The sequence below is a fragment of the Stenella coeruleoalba genome (genome assembly GCF_951394435.1).
Source record: "Stenella coeruleoalba genome assembly, chromosome: 2".
In the NCBI taxonomy this organism is placed as follows: Eukaryota; Metazoa; Chordata; class Mammalia; order Artiodactyla; family Delphinidae; genus Stenella; species Stenella coeruleoalba.
In genome coordinates, this window is record NC_137147.1 from 182,535,788 (window position 1) to 182,553,981 (window position 18,194).

The following is an 18,194-nucleotide window of genomic DNA, read 5'->3' on the forward strand; positions in this document are numbered from 1 at the left end:
AGAATAGTTGCTCAACTTTTGTTGTAAACTAATTAGCAAGTCTCTTCTTCTGGGCCTGGTTCCTTCTGTCTTCTTTCTACCATCCTCGGACTGTGGCTCAAGTCTACCTAAGATTAAGCAAAGCAGCAGTTGGTAAACTGCTGCCTCAGCCCACCACCTGTTTCATTATATGTTTTTATTAAATAAAGTTTTCCTGGAACACAGCCAGACCCATTCACTTATGTACTGCTGGACGGCCCACCTTGGGGTTGAACTAAATATCTTCCAGTCTTTTAAGAAAAAGTTTGCAGTCTGCTAATGTAAAATAACCTGAAGAAAAGGAAAGACGTACATCGAATGTCAACAACTGCCGTCCCATGGCTGTAAGTGTGAGTTCAGCTGTGGGGCAAGCAGAAGCTCAGATGGATCAGAATTTATAACAACTATATAATTTATATGTTTAAATAGTCAGAAGTTAGATCTTTGCTTGCCTTCAAAACAGGCATTTGCAGTAAGTAATAACATCTTTGTAAGATAAAGGAAGCAGAGCTTATTATATGTGGTTTTATTTTCTGATGGAAGAAGAGAGGATTATTAAAGACAGAAACGGACAAAGCTGGAAAGGATCTAGAAAGGCTAAATGACAGAATGTGGGGAGTAGAAGTGAGGGAAGGATGTAGAGAAGAACCACCTCAGAGGTGGGTGCCAAGTAGGTCATGATGTGTGGGCCGCACTTTAGGGCGCACAGGAGGCAGGGCTGGGCCTGACTCTATTCTGTTTGAATAATCCTAGAAGGAGCATCCAAGTGGGAGAGGAGCTGATTTTATTTACATGAAGTAGATTCATATATTTCTAATCCTGAGTGAGAAGGCCTTCCTAAATATGACATGACACCCAGATGCATGAAGAAAATAACTGATTTAATCATGTAAATACTGAACCCTTGGTATGGCAAGAACACCCCTCCCCAACACCATGCTCTCTCCCCGCGCCCCCCACACTCATCCTCAACAAGATTTGAAAGTAAATGACAAACTAGGGGAAAAAGTCTGCAGCATATGACAGAGTTAGTGTTACACACAAGAACATTAATGTATACTCCTCTTAAATAAGATTTTAAAGACAAATGACAGAGTGGAAAAAATGTGGCACATGACAAAAAGCTAGTATTTTTATTATATAAAGACTTTAATCATGAAAAAGATGAACACTAATATAAAAAGGGCAAAGCATATAAGAAAATTCATTAAAATATAATCAAATATGCAAGAAAAAAGCTCACTAATCAAAAGAAATGCAATATAAGTGAAAAATTATTACTCAGAAAGGCAAAAATGAGAAAGATTAACAATATATAGTACAGAAGACCTTTTTCCTATACCCCAATGTTAAGTCTTCATATTCTTTGAGACAGTAATTCAGCTTCTAAGTATACACTGTAAAGTAACTGGACAAGTACACACAGATGTAAAAATTAGTATGCTCATCACAGCACTTCTGATCTTTGTGAAAAACTATTAACGGTGTAAATATCTTAAGATGGTCATTTAAACTGAGGTACTTCTATATTTATTGACACAGAACAATGTACATAGTGTGTTGGGGGGAGGGTGACAAGCAGGTGAATCCTTTCTTTCAGAAAGCTGCATAGACAACACGTGTAACAATGTGCATGTGTCTGACATATTTTATAGGATGTTCACTAAAATGCAGACATTGGTTAAAGATGAACTTCTCTATTAATTTCATACTATTTTGATTATACTTTTTAGAATGAAACTATATTATCCTTGCAGTCAGGAGAAGCCTCTCTTATTTAAAAAATATTTATAAGCCTATGATAAAGATGTCACTTCAGTAATACCTGCCAACCTTTTTATTGAGCAGGAACTAGAAAGTAAATTAAAAACAAACAAACAAAAAACCTCTTGTATGAAAGTAAGATCTCACAGCAACCATCAAGCCTCAGATCCTATTCTAAATTGTGTATGTCACAGCAGGAGCAAGGGCAGAAGAGGTAATAAGTCAAACAAGAAAAACACGGAAAATCAGGCTCCACTTCAGTTCGGAAAGAAGGGAGCATTCTTAAACTTCAATATATATTTTACTATGGTCTAGTCCAACATTTTCCAAATTGTTTCTTGTTAGACATTACTGTACTGATTGATATTAAACATATTTTGGGGAAGGGACAAACAGGCTACCAATCATGTAAAGCATTGTATCTTAGAAAAAAACACAAAAAAAACATAAGACACACAGTCATTTGGAATAAAGTGTGTGTTAGAAATAGTGTGCCATTCAGAGAATGCCATTAACGTGAATGAGATCATACGATGCATGAACACTTGCTGTTTCAATCTGTAATTGACACCCACCCAGCCAGCATTTACTACTTAGCCACCGAAGTATGACTCAATTTGATGACTGCAGACCAGTCCTAATATTATTATCATGTTATAAAAATATACTTAGATATTTAACTATAGCGTATGTGGGAATTAGCTTATGAGTATATTTTTATATGTAATGTATTTAATATATAAGCAATCGTACTTAGATGGAGAGACAGAGATAGGAAGGAAGGAAGGAGAGGCGGAAAGAGGAGCAGACGGACGCAGACTGAGTAACCTGGACGTTCCGGCAGCTAATGCTACCTTATTCAGCACTACCAGGAAGAGGTCTAGTTAGCAGAGAATGCGGATCAGAACAGTTGGGTTACCAGGCAAATGAAAAGACGCTAGTAAGTAAACACTCAGCATCAGTATTTAAAAAAAAATCCAAAGTTGGCAAGCTCAAATTTTATAGATATTTACACTAACAAACATGAAAAATCATTTTTTCTATCGCTTCATTCCCTTCTCCACAACAACTGTCTTTAGCATTAGTTCAGAGTAGGTTGTCTTTTTAAAACTTTAACGAAACACATTCAATAACAATGATTCTCTCTGGCAGACGATGATTTTTTTAATACTCTGTTTTCAAATATTCTGAAGGGATTATATATTTTAAAAATCTGAGTAAGTAAAACAAGTCTCTGCCTGATTACAGAATTATAAGATATAACTATTTATGTCTATCCTTTAATCAACATCAAATCTCCCAAGTTATTAAACACACATTGTTCATTCACCTCTAGAACACTACACACATCAATTTCTGCTTCTTCAAAAAGTACAAGTTTAATATTTACACAGAATACATTTTAAAAATTCTTACCCATATTGCAAGTTTAGCCTTATTTCCATCCACTGAAATTGTTTTCACCTTAAAGTCAACACCTTGGAAAAATGAAAATTTTGATAAGAATTCCAGTAAAACATACATTTTAAATCAATTACCAAGAAAATGAAGAAACAGAAAAGCCACTTTATTAAATGCCCAAATTCACATCCGAATTCTTAGAGTTATGGATGTGAAGATAGAAGAAAAAGTGTCACTAAAGTTTAGCAGCTTAGAATTTAATCGAGAAAAATGAAAACCAAATGCTTGTAAAATTTATTCACCTACCTGTACTTCTTGAAAAAGCAAACGTTTTATTGAAAAAAATGAAAGTGTAAGGTGTAAGGTGGTGATCGACCCGGCACATTAAAAGCCAAGAGCTAGAGTTCACCGTGCTGATGTAGAGATCTCTGGCTGACTGTGGGTTGGGGCACTTTCCCAGGGCCCCCTAAGCTATTATTAGGAGCGTTGTTCACAGCTTGCCAACACCCTAAGTCAGATTCTGGCTGTGGGCAGCTTGGAAGACTGGTAAAATTATAAAGGGGCCCCTCTTTTCTCGCCTTAAGAATTCTTTGTTTTTGTTTGTTTTTATCCTAAAAAACAGTATTCATTTTATATAACCTTATCAATAATCACTTGCTACTGCACAATTGCAAAAAGAGAATTTACACACAAAAACGTTTATGCCCAATCCTTTAAGAATCTTCATAAGTTAAAGAGGAGTGCTCGAAGAGCAGTGAAATCTGTATGCACTGATTTATATGAAGAGAAGACAAGTTCCGTAAGAAGTCACATTGGGCTCTACTACAGCAGCCCCCAAAACCTCTCCCTGCCCTGGAAAAGGACTTGACACATGCCATCTGGCTTAAATGACAGTAACTGCCCACATGTCTTAAGAGAGTATCAGAAATAATGTGCAGTCTATCCCACTGGCCAGAGGGAAAATATTAACTCAAGACACTTGGAAAGAAACTTTCAAGAGATTTTAGCTTATCACAATTAATTCAAAACAGCCACAACTAAGATGATATATGTAAATGCTCAAATACTAAATGCTTCCTAGAACACCTGTCGCCAATATGGAAATATATTAGTAATTCTTGGATGATTTCTGATAATCCATTACACACACAAATTAGGTAATAAAAACGCATTTCAAAACATGCATTACACCAGGTCTTTCTGCATGCCAAAGATTAAAAAAAAACAGGTGTCTTGGGCTAAGGTGATAAAGAAGTTGATGAAGTCATTCCTAGAATGTCAGGCAACCACAAGTTAAAGGACAGTGCCAATTGCACAGTCCAAGGAAAACCTAAGTGCAGTTTCTTTGAGGCAAAACAAACAAAAAATTCTATATATTAAGTAATCTTGTATTCACCAGGTCTAGATAAAGAAATCTGCCACACCATTTTTATAAAAAATATGAAATTATTTACATTTTACTCATATAGCTTAAAAAAAAGACACCCAAACTTGAGAAAATGTGGATGAAGAAATGGTTCTGACTTGGTAGAGGTACTAAATGAAGGCCACTGGTAGACATCGCAAAGAGACGGCCTGTCACACATGCTCCACAGTTAAATTCTCAAGGTTCTTCAGAGAAGATAGAAAGAACTTTTCTATTCTTAAACACCTAAGACAAATCTGCTCAAGGGCAGACTGCTACCAGCTAGTCTACCCAGGAAAAGAAACTCAATGTTCCCGGAATGTTTGTGTTCTCCTTCCCTCCCCCAATATCCTCTTTCTCTTTTATAATTTCCTGCATATATTTCTTGGCAGTCTAATGACTTTCTCTGTCATACGTATAATTTGCATGTCAATAACTGTCTCCAAGTTACTCTTCTGACATGTTAGATTTGAAAGCTACAGATAACACCCTCAGGAAACACTGCCCCTGGAGTCCTACCATCAAAGTCAAGAGACAGGCAACCTGAAAGGGTACCTCTCCTGGACACAGGACCTTCAGTTCTCATTCATCCTCCCTTGGTTCCTCTGGTGGATCTCGTGTGCAGACATTGATCTCTTTAGCTCTTAGATGCTCAAACTGCTTCTTCACCAAGTCTGGGTCTTCTGTTTTGCAAGTGGCTGTTAATTTGCCTTATTGGTGGCAGCAGTGGGAATATTTCTGATAAATTTTATTTTGCCAACTTCTCACTACATTTGATTAAACTATCTTTTCAACCTTCTCATGTGGATGACAAACAAGGAGCTCATAATAGAAGCAGACTGTTTAGGAAAAAACACTCCTGTGTTTCTCCTCTACAACATTGAACGCTTCTGTGACCCAATACGTAGGGTTTTTCCCACAACTACCAATTCTTTGACTTTCCAGGGACACCAGCTGGGTGTCCCACGATTCAATTCAGTTCTGACACGATCTACCTGAAGTTAAGAGATAGATCCCACAGGGTAAGGGCGAAGTCCCACAAGACTGCCACACCCCCATTTCAGAGTCCAATCTCAAGTCCACATTGTTACCTGTGCTTCTGACCAACTGGCTATAAATCAGAGGTTCCCATAATCCCTCCTCAATTAGATTAATTTGATATAGTAGCTCAAAGAACTCAAGAAAACAGTTTACTTACTAGATTATCATTTTATTATAAAAGGATACAACCCAGGAACAGCCAGAGGGAAGAGATCTGGGCACAGGGCAAGGTATGGGGAAGGGACACAGAGTTTTCATGCCCTCTCCAAGCATGCCATCCTTCCAGTACCTCCACATGTTCACCAACACAGAGCTCTCTGAACCCCTGGGGTTTTTTTATGGAGGCTGGACTGATTAAATCATTTGCCTTTGGTCATTAAACAAAACCTCCAGCCCCTCTCCGCACCCTGGAAGTGAGGGAGGTAAGATAGGGCTGAAAAGTTCCAACCCTCTAATTATTGGGTTGGCCAAAAAGTTTGTTTGGGTTTTCCACAGCATCTTACAGAAAAACCTGAACGAAATTTTGGGCCAACCCAATACATGGTTGGTTCTCCTGGCAACCAGCCTCTATGCTTAGGGGCTTTCTAGAAGTCACATCATTAACATAAACTCAGGTGTGGTTGAAAAAGGCTTGTTATGAAAATACAAAAGACATCCTGGGAATTCCCTGGTCGTCCAGTGGTTAGGACTCGGTGCTTTCACTGCTGGGTGCCAGGTTCATTCAGTCCCTGGTCGGGGAACTAAGATCCCATAAGCCACGTGGTGCAGCCAAAAAAGAAAAAAAAAAAAGAAAAGAAAAACAAAAGACATCTTTAATGATTCTTATCACTTAAGAAAATCCAAGGGTTTTCGGAGTTCAGTGCTAGGAACCAAACATATATTTCTTATCATAAATAACAAAATCATAGAAGAACTGTCACTTCAGCTTTTCTCTAGTTGTTCATTTGGGCTTGCATTTTTAATACAATATTCAATTCTGTTCCTCTGCAGGAATCTTTTTATAGGCACACGCCTATTTTATGAAGGTTAAGTTAGTTAAAACTAGATAATATAACCAATAAAGCCTTTGAAACAAGCAATAAGTGAGACATGAAGATTTACCAAAAGTAATATCAACTACACTGTAAAGAAATACCAATGAATGGGAAACCAGAACATATCAATGGAATCATCTGCCTTATCAAAAGAAAAACCAGCAATCAAGAGAAACTGACTCAGAACTAGCAAAGATGTTAAAACTAGCAAAAAAGGATATTAAAAACACATAACTGTATATCACATGTTCAGAAAGTTAAGCTGACGTGAGAGAGATTTTAAAAACCCATACCAAACATCTAGAGATGAAAACGACAATGTCTGAGATTAAAAAAAAAAATACACAGGATGGGATTAACAGCAGATTAGAGAATGCAGAAGAAAACACAAGTGAATACATAAGAAAAACCTGTAACTAACATCACATACTCATTGGTGAAGAACTGAAAGCTTTTCCCCACAGATCAGAACAAGATAAGGATGCATACTTTCACCACTTCTATGCTCAGAGTACTGGAAGTCCTAGCCAGAGCAATTAGGCAAGAAAAGGAAATAAAAGACATCCATATTGGGAAGGAAGAAGTAAAATTATCTCTGTTCACAGACAACATTTCTTATATGTAGAAAATCCTAATGATTATATTCCATACACATACAAAAATATTGTTAGAACTAATCAGTGAATTCAGCAAAGTTGCAGGATATAAAATCAACATGCAAAACTCAGTTGCATTTCTATACCCTAGTAATGAACAATCCAAAAAGAAAAATTTTAAATATCATTTCATTTACAATAGCATCAAAAAGAATAAAATGCTTTTAAAATAGATGACAATGATAATAATAATAATAGTATTCAGGAATAAATTTAACCAAGGAGCTTTAATATTTATACACTGAAAACTACAAAACACTGCTGAAAGAAATTAAAGAAGACACAAATAAGTGGAAAGACATGCTGTGTTCATGAGTTGGAAGGCTTAATATTGTGAAGATGACAATACTACCCAAAGCTATCTACAGATCCAACACAATCGAATAAAAATTCTAAGAGCTTTTTTTGCAGAATGGAAAAGCTGACACTCAAATTCGTATAGAATTACAAGAGGCACTAAATAACAAAACAATATTGAAAAAAAAGAATAGTTGGAGGACTCAAACTTCAAAACTTACTACAAAACTACAATAATTAAAACAATGGTACTAGCATTAAGTACAGACATTGAAACCAATGTAATAAATAGAGAACCCAGAAATAAACCCTCACATATATAGCCAACTGAGTTTCAACAAGGAAGCCAAGACCATTCAATAGGAAAAGGCCAGTCCTTTCAACAAATGATGCTCAGAAAACTAGACATCCAGATGCAAAAGAATGAAGTTGGACCCTAACCTTACACCATATACAAAAGTTAGCCCAAAATGGATCAAAGATGTAAATGTAAAAACTAAATCTTAAAAACTCTTAGAAGGATAGGAAAAATTTTTCATGACATGGGATTTGGCAAAGATTTTTTGGATATAACACCAAGAGCACAGGCAACAGAAGAAAAATAAACTGGACTTTATCAAAATTAAAAACTTACATGCATCAAAGGGCAACGTCAAGGGAGTGGGAAAAAAACCCTCACAAAATGGGAAAAAAATATTTGCAAGCCAGTTATCTGATAAGGGATTAGTATTTAGAATATATGAAGAATGCCTATAACTTAACAACAGAAAGCCTTATTCAAAAATGGGGAAAAGGATTTGAATAGACACTTCTCCAAATAATATACACAAATGGCCAACAAGCACAGGAAAGATGCTCAACATCATTATCCATTAGGGAAATGCAAATCAAAACCACAATGAGACACTACTTCATATCCATTAAAACAGCTACAATTAAAGAAAAAAGTGAAAAATAACAAGTGTTAACAAGGACATTAAGAAATTAGGATGCTTGTGCATTGCTGGTAGGAATGTAAAATGGCACAGTCACTGTGAAAAATAGTTTGGCAGTTCCTCAAAAAACTAAAAATAGAATTACCATATAATGTAGCAATTCCACTCAGGTACATACCCAAAAGAACTGACAACAGGAACTCAAACAAATAATTGTACAACAATGTTCACAGCAGTATTATTCACAAAAGGCAAAAGGTGGAAGCAACTCAAGTGTCCATGGACAGATGAATGGATAAACAAAATGTGGTATGTACATATAATGGAACATTATTAGCCATAAAATAGAATGAAATTCCAATACATACAGCTATAAAATGGAATGAAATTCTGATATATGCTACAACATGGATGAACCTTAAACACATTATGCTAAGTGAAATAAGCAAATTACAAAAGGACAAATATTGTATAAGTCTACTAATACAAGGTATCTAGAACAGGCAAATTCATAGAGACGGAAGGTAGAACAAGTTACCAGGGACTGAGAGGAAATGTGGAGTGGGAGTTATTGCTTAATTGGTGGAGTTCCTGTTTGAGGTTATGAAAAAGTTCTGGAAATGGATAGTATTGATGGTTGCAAAACAATGTGAACATAGTCAGTGCCACTGAATCATACACTTAAAAATGGTTAAAATGGTAAATTTTATCTTATATATATTTTCACAATAAAAAATAGATAACCGGAGAATCTTATATCTATGAAAGAATTTAAATCTGTGGATAAAACCTTTCCATGAAAAAACTCCAGGCCCCAAATGAATTCTACTGAACATTTAAATAATAATCCATTACAAACAAACTCTTGCAGGAAACTGAAGAGGAATGAATACTTCCTTAGTCAGTCTGTGAGTTCTATAGTACCATGATACCAAAACCAGACAAAGACACTATAATTAAAGAAAACTACGGATTACTATCCCTCATGAACATAGATGAAAATCCTAAACAAAATTTTACCATAAGTCATCCAAATAGGTGAAAAGAACAGTACAGCACAACCAAGTGACGTTATTTCAGAAATGAAAGGTTGATAATAACATGGGGATAAAAAAAATCAATGTGGATTTTACTATTTTAAACCAAAAAAGAAACTTCATATGAACATCTCAACAAATGTGGAAAAGGAATTTAACAAAATCCAACATGCATTCCTAATGAAACCTCTCAGCAAACCAGAAATAGAAGGAAACTTCCTCAACCTGATAAACAGCATCTATGAAAAGATACAACTAACAGCACACTCAGTGGTAGAGACTGAATGTTTTCCCCTTAATATCAGGAACAAAAGAAGGATATCAGCTCTCATCACAACATTGCACTGGAGATCTTCAGCCAAGGCAATAAAACAAGAAATAAAAGGCATCCAGATTGGAAAGGAAGAATGTAGCAACCCAATGGAATCTATGGGATTAAAAAAGCACCTAGAACGAATAAGCAAGTTTAGCAAGGTTGGAGGACACTAAATAAACATTTAAAAAATCAACATTATTTCTATATAATAGTAATGAAAAGAAACAATATTTTTTAAAAATTTACTACCATTGTACATAAAAACCTATAAAATACTTAGGGCTAAATCTCACAAAAGATGTGAAAGGTATGAGGCACTCTGAGGCATTTTACCTGCACCTAAAGGTCTCAGGTGTTTTTGCTGCAGCACCTACAGCACTGTGGCCTCAGGAGACCCCAGAAGCCAGGAAATAGGGTCAGGCCTGGGCCTCTGGGGTGGGAGCACTGAGTCCAGGATGCTGGACCACCAGAGAATTCCTGTGCCCAGGGAATATTAATCGGTGTGTTCTCTCTTGGAGATGTCCAGCTCGACCCCAAGACCCAGCTCCACCCAACTGCCTACAGGCTCCCATGCTGGAACACCTCAGACCAAACAACTGGAAAGACAGGAACACAGCCCCACCCATCAGCAGATGGCGTCTAAAGTCATACTGAGCCCACAGCCACCTCTAAATACACCCTCTTGACACGGCCCTGCCCACCAGAGGGACAAGACCCAGCTCCACCCACCAGTGGACAGGCACCAGTCCCTCCCACCAGGAAGCCTGCACAAACCCCATGACCAGCCTCACCCATCAGGGGCAGACACCAAAAGCAAGCAGAGCTACGATCCTGAAGCTTGCAGAATGGAGACCACAAACACAGAAAGTCAGACAAAATGAGGTGGCAGAGAAATATGTTTCAAAGGAACAATATAAAAACCTGAAGGACTATTAAATGAAGTGGAGATAGGCAATCTACCTGAAGAAGAATTTAGAGTAACAATAATAAAGATGATCCAAGATCACAGAAAAAGAATGGAGGCACAGACCAAGAAGATATAAGAAATGTTTAACAAAGAGCTAGAAGATTTAAGGAACAAACAGAGATAAACCATACAATAACTGAAATGAAAAATACATTAGAAGGAATCCATAGCAGAAAAAATGAGGCAGAAGAACAACAAGAGAACTGGAAGATAAAGTAGTGGAAATCACTGCTGTGGAACATAAAAAAGAAAAAAGAATGAAAAGAAATGAGGACAGTCTTAGAGACCTCTGGGACAACATTAAACCCACCAACATTTGCATTATAGGGTGCCAGAAGGAGAAGAGAGAGAGAAAGGGCCTGAGAAAATAATTGAAGAGATTATAGCCAAAAATTTCCCTAACATGAGAAAGGAAACACTCAAGTCCAGGAAGCACAGAGAGTCCCATACAAGATAAACCCAAGGAGGAACTTGCTGAGACACATATTAATCAAACTATCAAAAATTAAACAGAAAGAAAAAATATTAAAGGCAACAAGGGAAAAGCAAGAATTAATATATAAAAGAATCCCCATAAGGTTATCAGCTGATTTTTCAGCAGAAACTCTGTAGGCCAGAAGGGAGTGGCATGATATACTTAAAGTGATGAAAGGGAAAAAACCTACAACCAAGAATACTCTACTGAGCAAGGCTCTTGTTCAGATTTGATGGAGAAATCAAAAGCTTTACAGACAAGCAAAGGGTCAGAGAATTCAGCACCACAAAACCAGCTTTACAAAAAATTCTAAAGGAACTTCTCTAGGCAGAAAAGAAAAGGCCACAGCTAGAAACAAGAAAATTATGAATGGGAAAGCTCACCAGTATGGAGGTTCCTTAAAAAACTAAAAATAGAACTACCACATGATCCAGCAGTCCCACTCCTGGGCATATATCTGGAGAAAACCATAATTTGAAAAGATACATGCACCCCAAGGTTCACTTCAGCACTATTTACAATAGCCAAGACATGGAAGCAACCTAAATGTCCATCAACAGCGGAACAGATAAAGAAGATGTAGTAGATATATACAATGGAATATTACTTGGCCATAAAAAAGAACGAAATAATGCCATCTGCAGCAACATGGATGGACCTAGAGATTATCATACTGAGTGAAGTAAGTCAGACAGAGAAAAACGAATATCATATCACTCATATGTGAAATCTCATTTTTAAAAAATGATACAAGTGAATTTATTTACAAAACATAAACAGACTTACAGATTTCGAAAACAAACTTATGGTTACCAATGGGGAAACATAGAGTGGGGAAGGATAAATTAGGAGCTTGGAGTTAACATATACACACTACTATATATAAAATAGATAACCAACAAGGACCTACTGTATAGCACAGGGAACTCTACTCAATATTCTGTAATAACCTACATGGGAAAAGAATTTGAAAAAGAATGAATGTAAGTATATGTATAACTGAATCATTATGCTATATACCTGAAACTAACACAACATTGTAAATCAAATATACTCCAATAAAATTTTTTTTAAAAAAGAACATTATAAGTGAAAATTTAAAAAAAAATGAGCCATACACCTAGTGTAAAATAAAAAACTATAAAACTTCTAGAGGAAAATGCGGGAGAAAATCATTGCAATCATCTGTTGAGCACAAGATATAACACTGAAATCATCATCCATAAAAGAAAAAAATTGGTAAGTTGGATTTCATCACAATAAACAACTTCTGCTTTTAGAAATAACCTGTTTAGAGAATGACAGGAGGAGCCACAGACTAAGAAAAACACATTTACAAAGCATATTTCATCTAATAATGGACTTATATGCAGAATATATAAAGAACTCAAAGCTCAACAATAAGAAAAAACCAACTGAAAACTGAACAAGACTTGGACACTTCACACACACACACAAAATATATACATATGGATAGCAAATAAGAACTTTAAAAGATGCTCAACATCATAAGTCATTAGAGAATGCAAAGTAAATCACAATGAGATTACCAATACACACCTATTAGAATGATTACGATGTAAAAGTCTGACCATACTAAGTATAATGGATGGGGCTACAGAAGAACAGGAAAGGGGCTTCCCTGGTGGCGCAGTGGTTGAGTCCGCCTGCCGATGCAGGGGACACGGGTTCGTGCCCCGGTCTGGGAAGATCCCACATGCCGCGGAGCGGCCGGGCCCGTGAGCCATGGCCCCTGAGCCTGCGCGTCTGGAGCCTGTGCTCTGCGACGGCAGAGGCCACAACAGTGAGAGGCCTGCGTATTGCAAAAAATAAATAAATAAATATATATATATATACTGCTAGTGGGAATGTAAAATGACACAACCACTTTATAAAAAAATGGACAGACTGTTTTCCAAAGTTAAATATGCATTTACCATATGATCCAGCAATTCCATTATTGGGTAATTACTCTAGAGAAATAAAAATTAATTTTCATGTAAAATCCTGTACTTAAATGTTTTTAACACGTCTATTTATTATCACCAAAAACTGGAAACAACCCAAATGTCCTACAATGGGCAGATGACTTAACCAGCTCCGAAATGGAATACAACCCACCAATAAAAAGGAACAAACTATTGACACGCAAAAACTCAGAGGCAGTTCAAAGGCATCATGCTAAGTGAAAAAACTCAGGTTGGAGGTTACACACGCTATCCCATCTATATGACATTCTCAAAAACACAAAACTATAGTGATAAAGACCTAGCAGTGGCTGCCAGGGAATAGAGACGGGGAAAAAGTGTGCCTGAAAAAAGATGGCACTAGGGGAACTCTTTTGGATGTTGGAACTGTTTGGTATCCTGATTGTGGTAGCGATTACATAACCATATACATTTGTTATAACACATGTTAAATTCAAAGAACTCTATATCCCCAAAGAAGTCAATTTTACTATATCATAATTAAAAAAATATGGCTATCTACTTGGAACATAATAGATCAAAAATACTTTCTGAAAGAATAAATTATCAGAGAACATGTAAAATTTCTGCTTCTTTCCAATTTATTTTGCTGCCGAAGTAAAGATGGATTTTGTAAAACTGTTCCATGGGCTTTTAAAATAATTAGTTCTTCATTCAAAATATTTCTTGACTGTGTTATTCTATTTCCCATGACCTTATCTGTATCTTTTGGATCTATCTAATTATGAAAGAGACATAACAAATTTCCTAATATAAATGTATTTTCATCAAATTCTTCTCTTGTGTTTTAAACAGATTTGCTTTTATATATTATTTCTGTGTTTGGTGCCTACTTGTTTATGACTATTATAGCTGTTTTGTTAATTAATTTGGCTTTTCATCATTACATAATATCCTATTTGATTTTGTCCAGTGCATTAGCCCTGAATTCTACCTTAAATCATGTTATATTACCACCTCTGCTTCTATACTGGTGCATCCCTTTATTTCAACCTTTCCATATTTCTTTTAAGTACTTTTCAGCTCCAATCTGGCAATGTGAATTATTAGGAGAATTGGACCCATTTACATTTAATTAACTGATAAATCTAATTTTGCTGCTTCCCTCTTATGTTTAGCATTTCTGACATTCTGTTCAAATCTGTGTTTGATCTTTTTCATTGCTGAGTTGTAATTCTGTGCTGTAATTAAAAGAATACCAAGTCAGGAGGCTGGATTTAGTCTCAGCCCTCTTACTAAGGTCTCGATAGCCAACAGCTTATTAATTAATCTCTTTAAGTCAATTTCCCCCTTCTCATGAAAGAATATAAAAATTCCTGGTTTATCTGCTATTTAGTTATTTTGGGGGAGGGGGTAGAGGATAACAGGAGAGGGGGCATCAAGACAGATACGATAAAACCTTTAAGGATCCAAGGAGAACAAGATTAGGAGGACCTAGATCCCCAAGTCTCAGTTTACAAACAACCTAAAAAGTATTAACAATGAAATGTGCTAAGTGCTCTGCTCCCCCAGAAGACAGAGCTGAGAAGGAGTGAGCACTGGAGGCGAGGAAAGACGGTGAACAAGGTTACAAAGATCCAAGTCTGGGAAATGAAGAGACACCAGGGCTTTCCGTGAAGACTACTTAGAGGGAAAAATGGTTATGGTGCCTGATGGTCTTATGGCGGCTAGCAGTAGCAAGATAAGAACATCTGGAGGGGAAAGAGGAGTGTGGAGGAAGGTCTTGTCAGAAGTAGGCTAAATTCTGAGGCTAACCTGACTCTTGCTGATGGACATGAGGCTGGCAGAGGGGTGGGTGGCTTTACTCCAAATGGAAGTCATTATCCAATAAATAAGAAATAAAATGACCAAAAAAAGCCTGGAAATTAGGAAACACATTCCTAAATCAAAGATTTCAAATATTCAAAGAGGAAAGCAAAACTGAAAATTTAAACTATGCAGAGAGCAATGAAAAACAAACAGCCTATCACAACCTATGGGACACAGTAAAACTTGTTCTTAGAGGACATCTTTATTAAAGAATAAAGACTAAAAAGAAGGGAACTTAATACTCATCTTAAGAAACTAACAAAATAAACCAAAATAAAAGTAGGAAGGAGAAAGAGGGGAAAAATAAAGCAATTCCTCAAACAATAAAATAGATACATTCCTTAAGGAAAAGACAGACCAAAAAAATGTACAAGTTTAGAAATGAGGGAACGTGAACACAGATAATGAAGAGTTTAAACGAATACGACAGGGACTTCCCTGGTGGCCTGGTGCTCCCACTGCAGGGGGAACGGGCTCCACCCCTGCTCGGGAACCAAGAACTAAGATTCTGGCCAAAAAAAAAAAGATACTACATGCAACTAACTTAACAAGTGAGTTGGGATTTTCCTTCCTAGCTGCACTCCTAAGACTGTCCTAAGAAACAGAGAACATGAAGAGGTTGTAACAGTGAGGAAGAAGCTGGATCAGACTGACTCAGATGAAATATAACCTTCATAGAACAGATAATTCCAGTAGTATTTAAGCAAGTAAGGACAATTTAAAAAGACGGAAAGCGCCTTCATTGTATAAACTAATACAACTTTAATACCAAATTCTGATTTTTTAAAAATACAAAAAAGGAGAGTCCATCTTACATATAAAAATAGATGCAAAAATTCTAAATTAGTCAACAGAATCCAGAAATACATCAAACAAAATGAGTGAAGGCTTATCTAGGAAAGCAAGGACATTTCAGTATAAAAAGGTCTATCAACCATTAGTCAGTGCTGAAAAGGCATACAAAGAACATCACAACCTTTCCTAATAAAGCCTGTAAGTAGAATGGAAGAAAGAAACAATCTATATATGATCAAGACCATTTGTCATTATTCTAAAGAAAGAAATGTCAGAGCCATTTTTATTACTTTAACATGTTTAATTGAATGAAATATTATGAAATAGAATAGTTCTACTTTACTTTCTGAATTATCTCATATTCCCAAGTATTTTAACAAGTTTATGTTGTGGCATTAAACAAGATGTATAAACTACTTTGCATTTTAATTAAATTATCTTTCTGTTAAGTAAGCCCAAACTATAAGGTAACTTGTATATGAAATCTATCTGACACCTGCCCTTAGAAGCCAAACAGTCATGGGTATTTCTAAAAACTTACCAAGGGAGTGATAAGAATCACTGATCTAAAGTCAACCAACAACAAGCAAAATTTGTCTAACTTTAGTTGAAATGTATCAACCCTCAAAAAACACTTTCACATATTGTAACAATTATAAGTCTTAAAGATTAAGAAATAGTTTGTGAGCCTGTCTTAAGTAGAGAGCCAGTTTTAAATTTTCTAATTTTTTTACTTGAAAATTTTTACTTAAAGTGCTCTTTTTGTATTCAAAGGTTACCTAAAATAGGGTAAATTAAAAAAACAAAAACAAAAAGCAAATTTTGCCTATTTGATCATACTATATAAAGTTAATGTAACTACTTTCTATATCCATGCTTAAATTTCAACCAATTGTATCTATGCAGTTGATTAAATACCTCAGGTAAAGACCTGATTAAGCACCATCTTATGGCCTGACCATAGCAAAGAGAAATCTAATGCTTATTATTTCCCCCCCAAATATTCCCATGTAACAAACAAAAACCTGGTCAAAATATTCTTACAATTTTGTCTGTGTGTTTATTTTTATGTCAGATACGTTACCTTGGATTATATATCATTAAATATTGGTTGTGTTTCATTATGTTTCTTCTTTTAAGACTCAAACATACTATGTAAAATCTCCTTTTCTGATTTCCATATCTATCATTTTCTCACTCTAATTTAATATTCTTATTCATTTTGGTAAATTCTACCCACTTTTCCATTCCTAGCTTCTATGTTCTTTATTGTGTTTCCCAGTTTCTACTGTCCCTTGTGATCCTTCCAATCTCACCTTCATTTCAGTGATGGTTTTATTTTCTTATCTTTTCTTTCTTTCCACTCAGTCAGCTCACACTGCATTTTCTCATGTAGTCGCACTATCTCTTCCCCGACCTCTTATATCACTGTTTTGTGCTCTCACTGATAAATATTTCCATTAAGCCTTTTAAATTCATGGCAAAATGTTTGGTCATTATTTTCATCTTCTTTACAGCAATATTTTTTTCTGGTGAGGATTCTTCAACTGTCCTTTGTTTTTCCATTCCTTTCTTCCTTTTCGATTCTTGAATGGTGGTAGTGGCCTTGAGCTGGATTCTTTTTTACTAAGTCATAGTTGAAAGTGGTGAGGTTTTCCTGGACAAGCTATTTGCAGGAGGTTCATGCAGAAAGCCATAGTGGATCAGTTCTGCACTGGAAAAATTTTGTCTTGATTCAGGGTTTTACATGAGAATCAGTTAGTTTTTTATTTCTCAACATTCAGAGGAGATAGGCAACCTTGAGGTTTTTCAAAGGCATCTATCTCCTCCCCGACTGCTACAGAGACAGACAAAATGCAAAAATGGCTGGTTTGTATGACTCCTTGTTTGGCTTCACCTTCCCAACTTCTTAAAACCAAACCAGATGCAGGGCAACTCCTGCCATTAGCTTAAGAAGCCATTTCGCTTTCACAAACAAGGGATATAGGTTTTGCACCTCACAGTGGGCCTCTCAACCTCACGAAGCACCTCTTGCTGGCTCCGAGCTCTGCAGCCCTGGCATCGCCTACTTTCTCCTGCAGGCGGCCTGTCTGTCCCCACTGCTCTTGGCAGCCATTCCACCTGTTTTGTGGCTTGGTGTTTTAGCTGCCTTCTAGTATAGTGGTCTACGGGGCTGGGGTTTTAGTTTCTCCCTCTCTTTGTTATTAGTCAATTGCCAGAAAGCAAAAGATGAAAATGCCAACTCTATAGTACCAT

The 18,194-nt window shown here is 36.3% G+C and overlaps 1 protein-coding gene across 1 annotated transcript in view; it reads right to left on the minus strand.

Moving 5' to 3' along the window:
• The window catches only part of RAB18 (RAB18, member RAS oncogene family), a 32,728-nt gene that overhangs the window by 6,739 nt on the left and 7,795 nt on the right, over positions 1–18,194 (minus strand). The window contains exon 3 of the mRNA XM_079914609.1: positions 3,199–3,260. Within this exon, the coding sequence (XP_079770735.1) occupies positions 3,199–3,260 (62 nt within the window). The remainder of the gene's footprint in view (positions 1–3,198; positions 3,261–18,194) is intronic.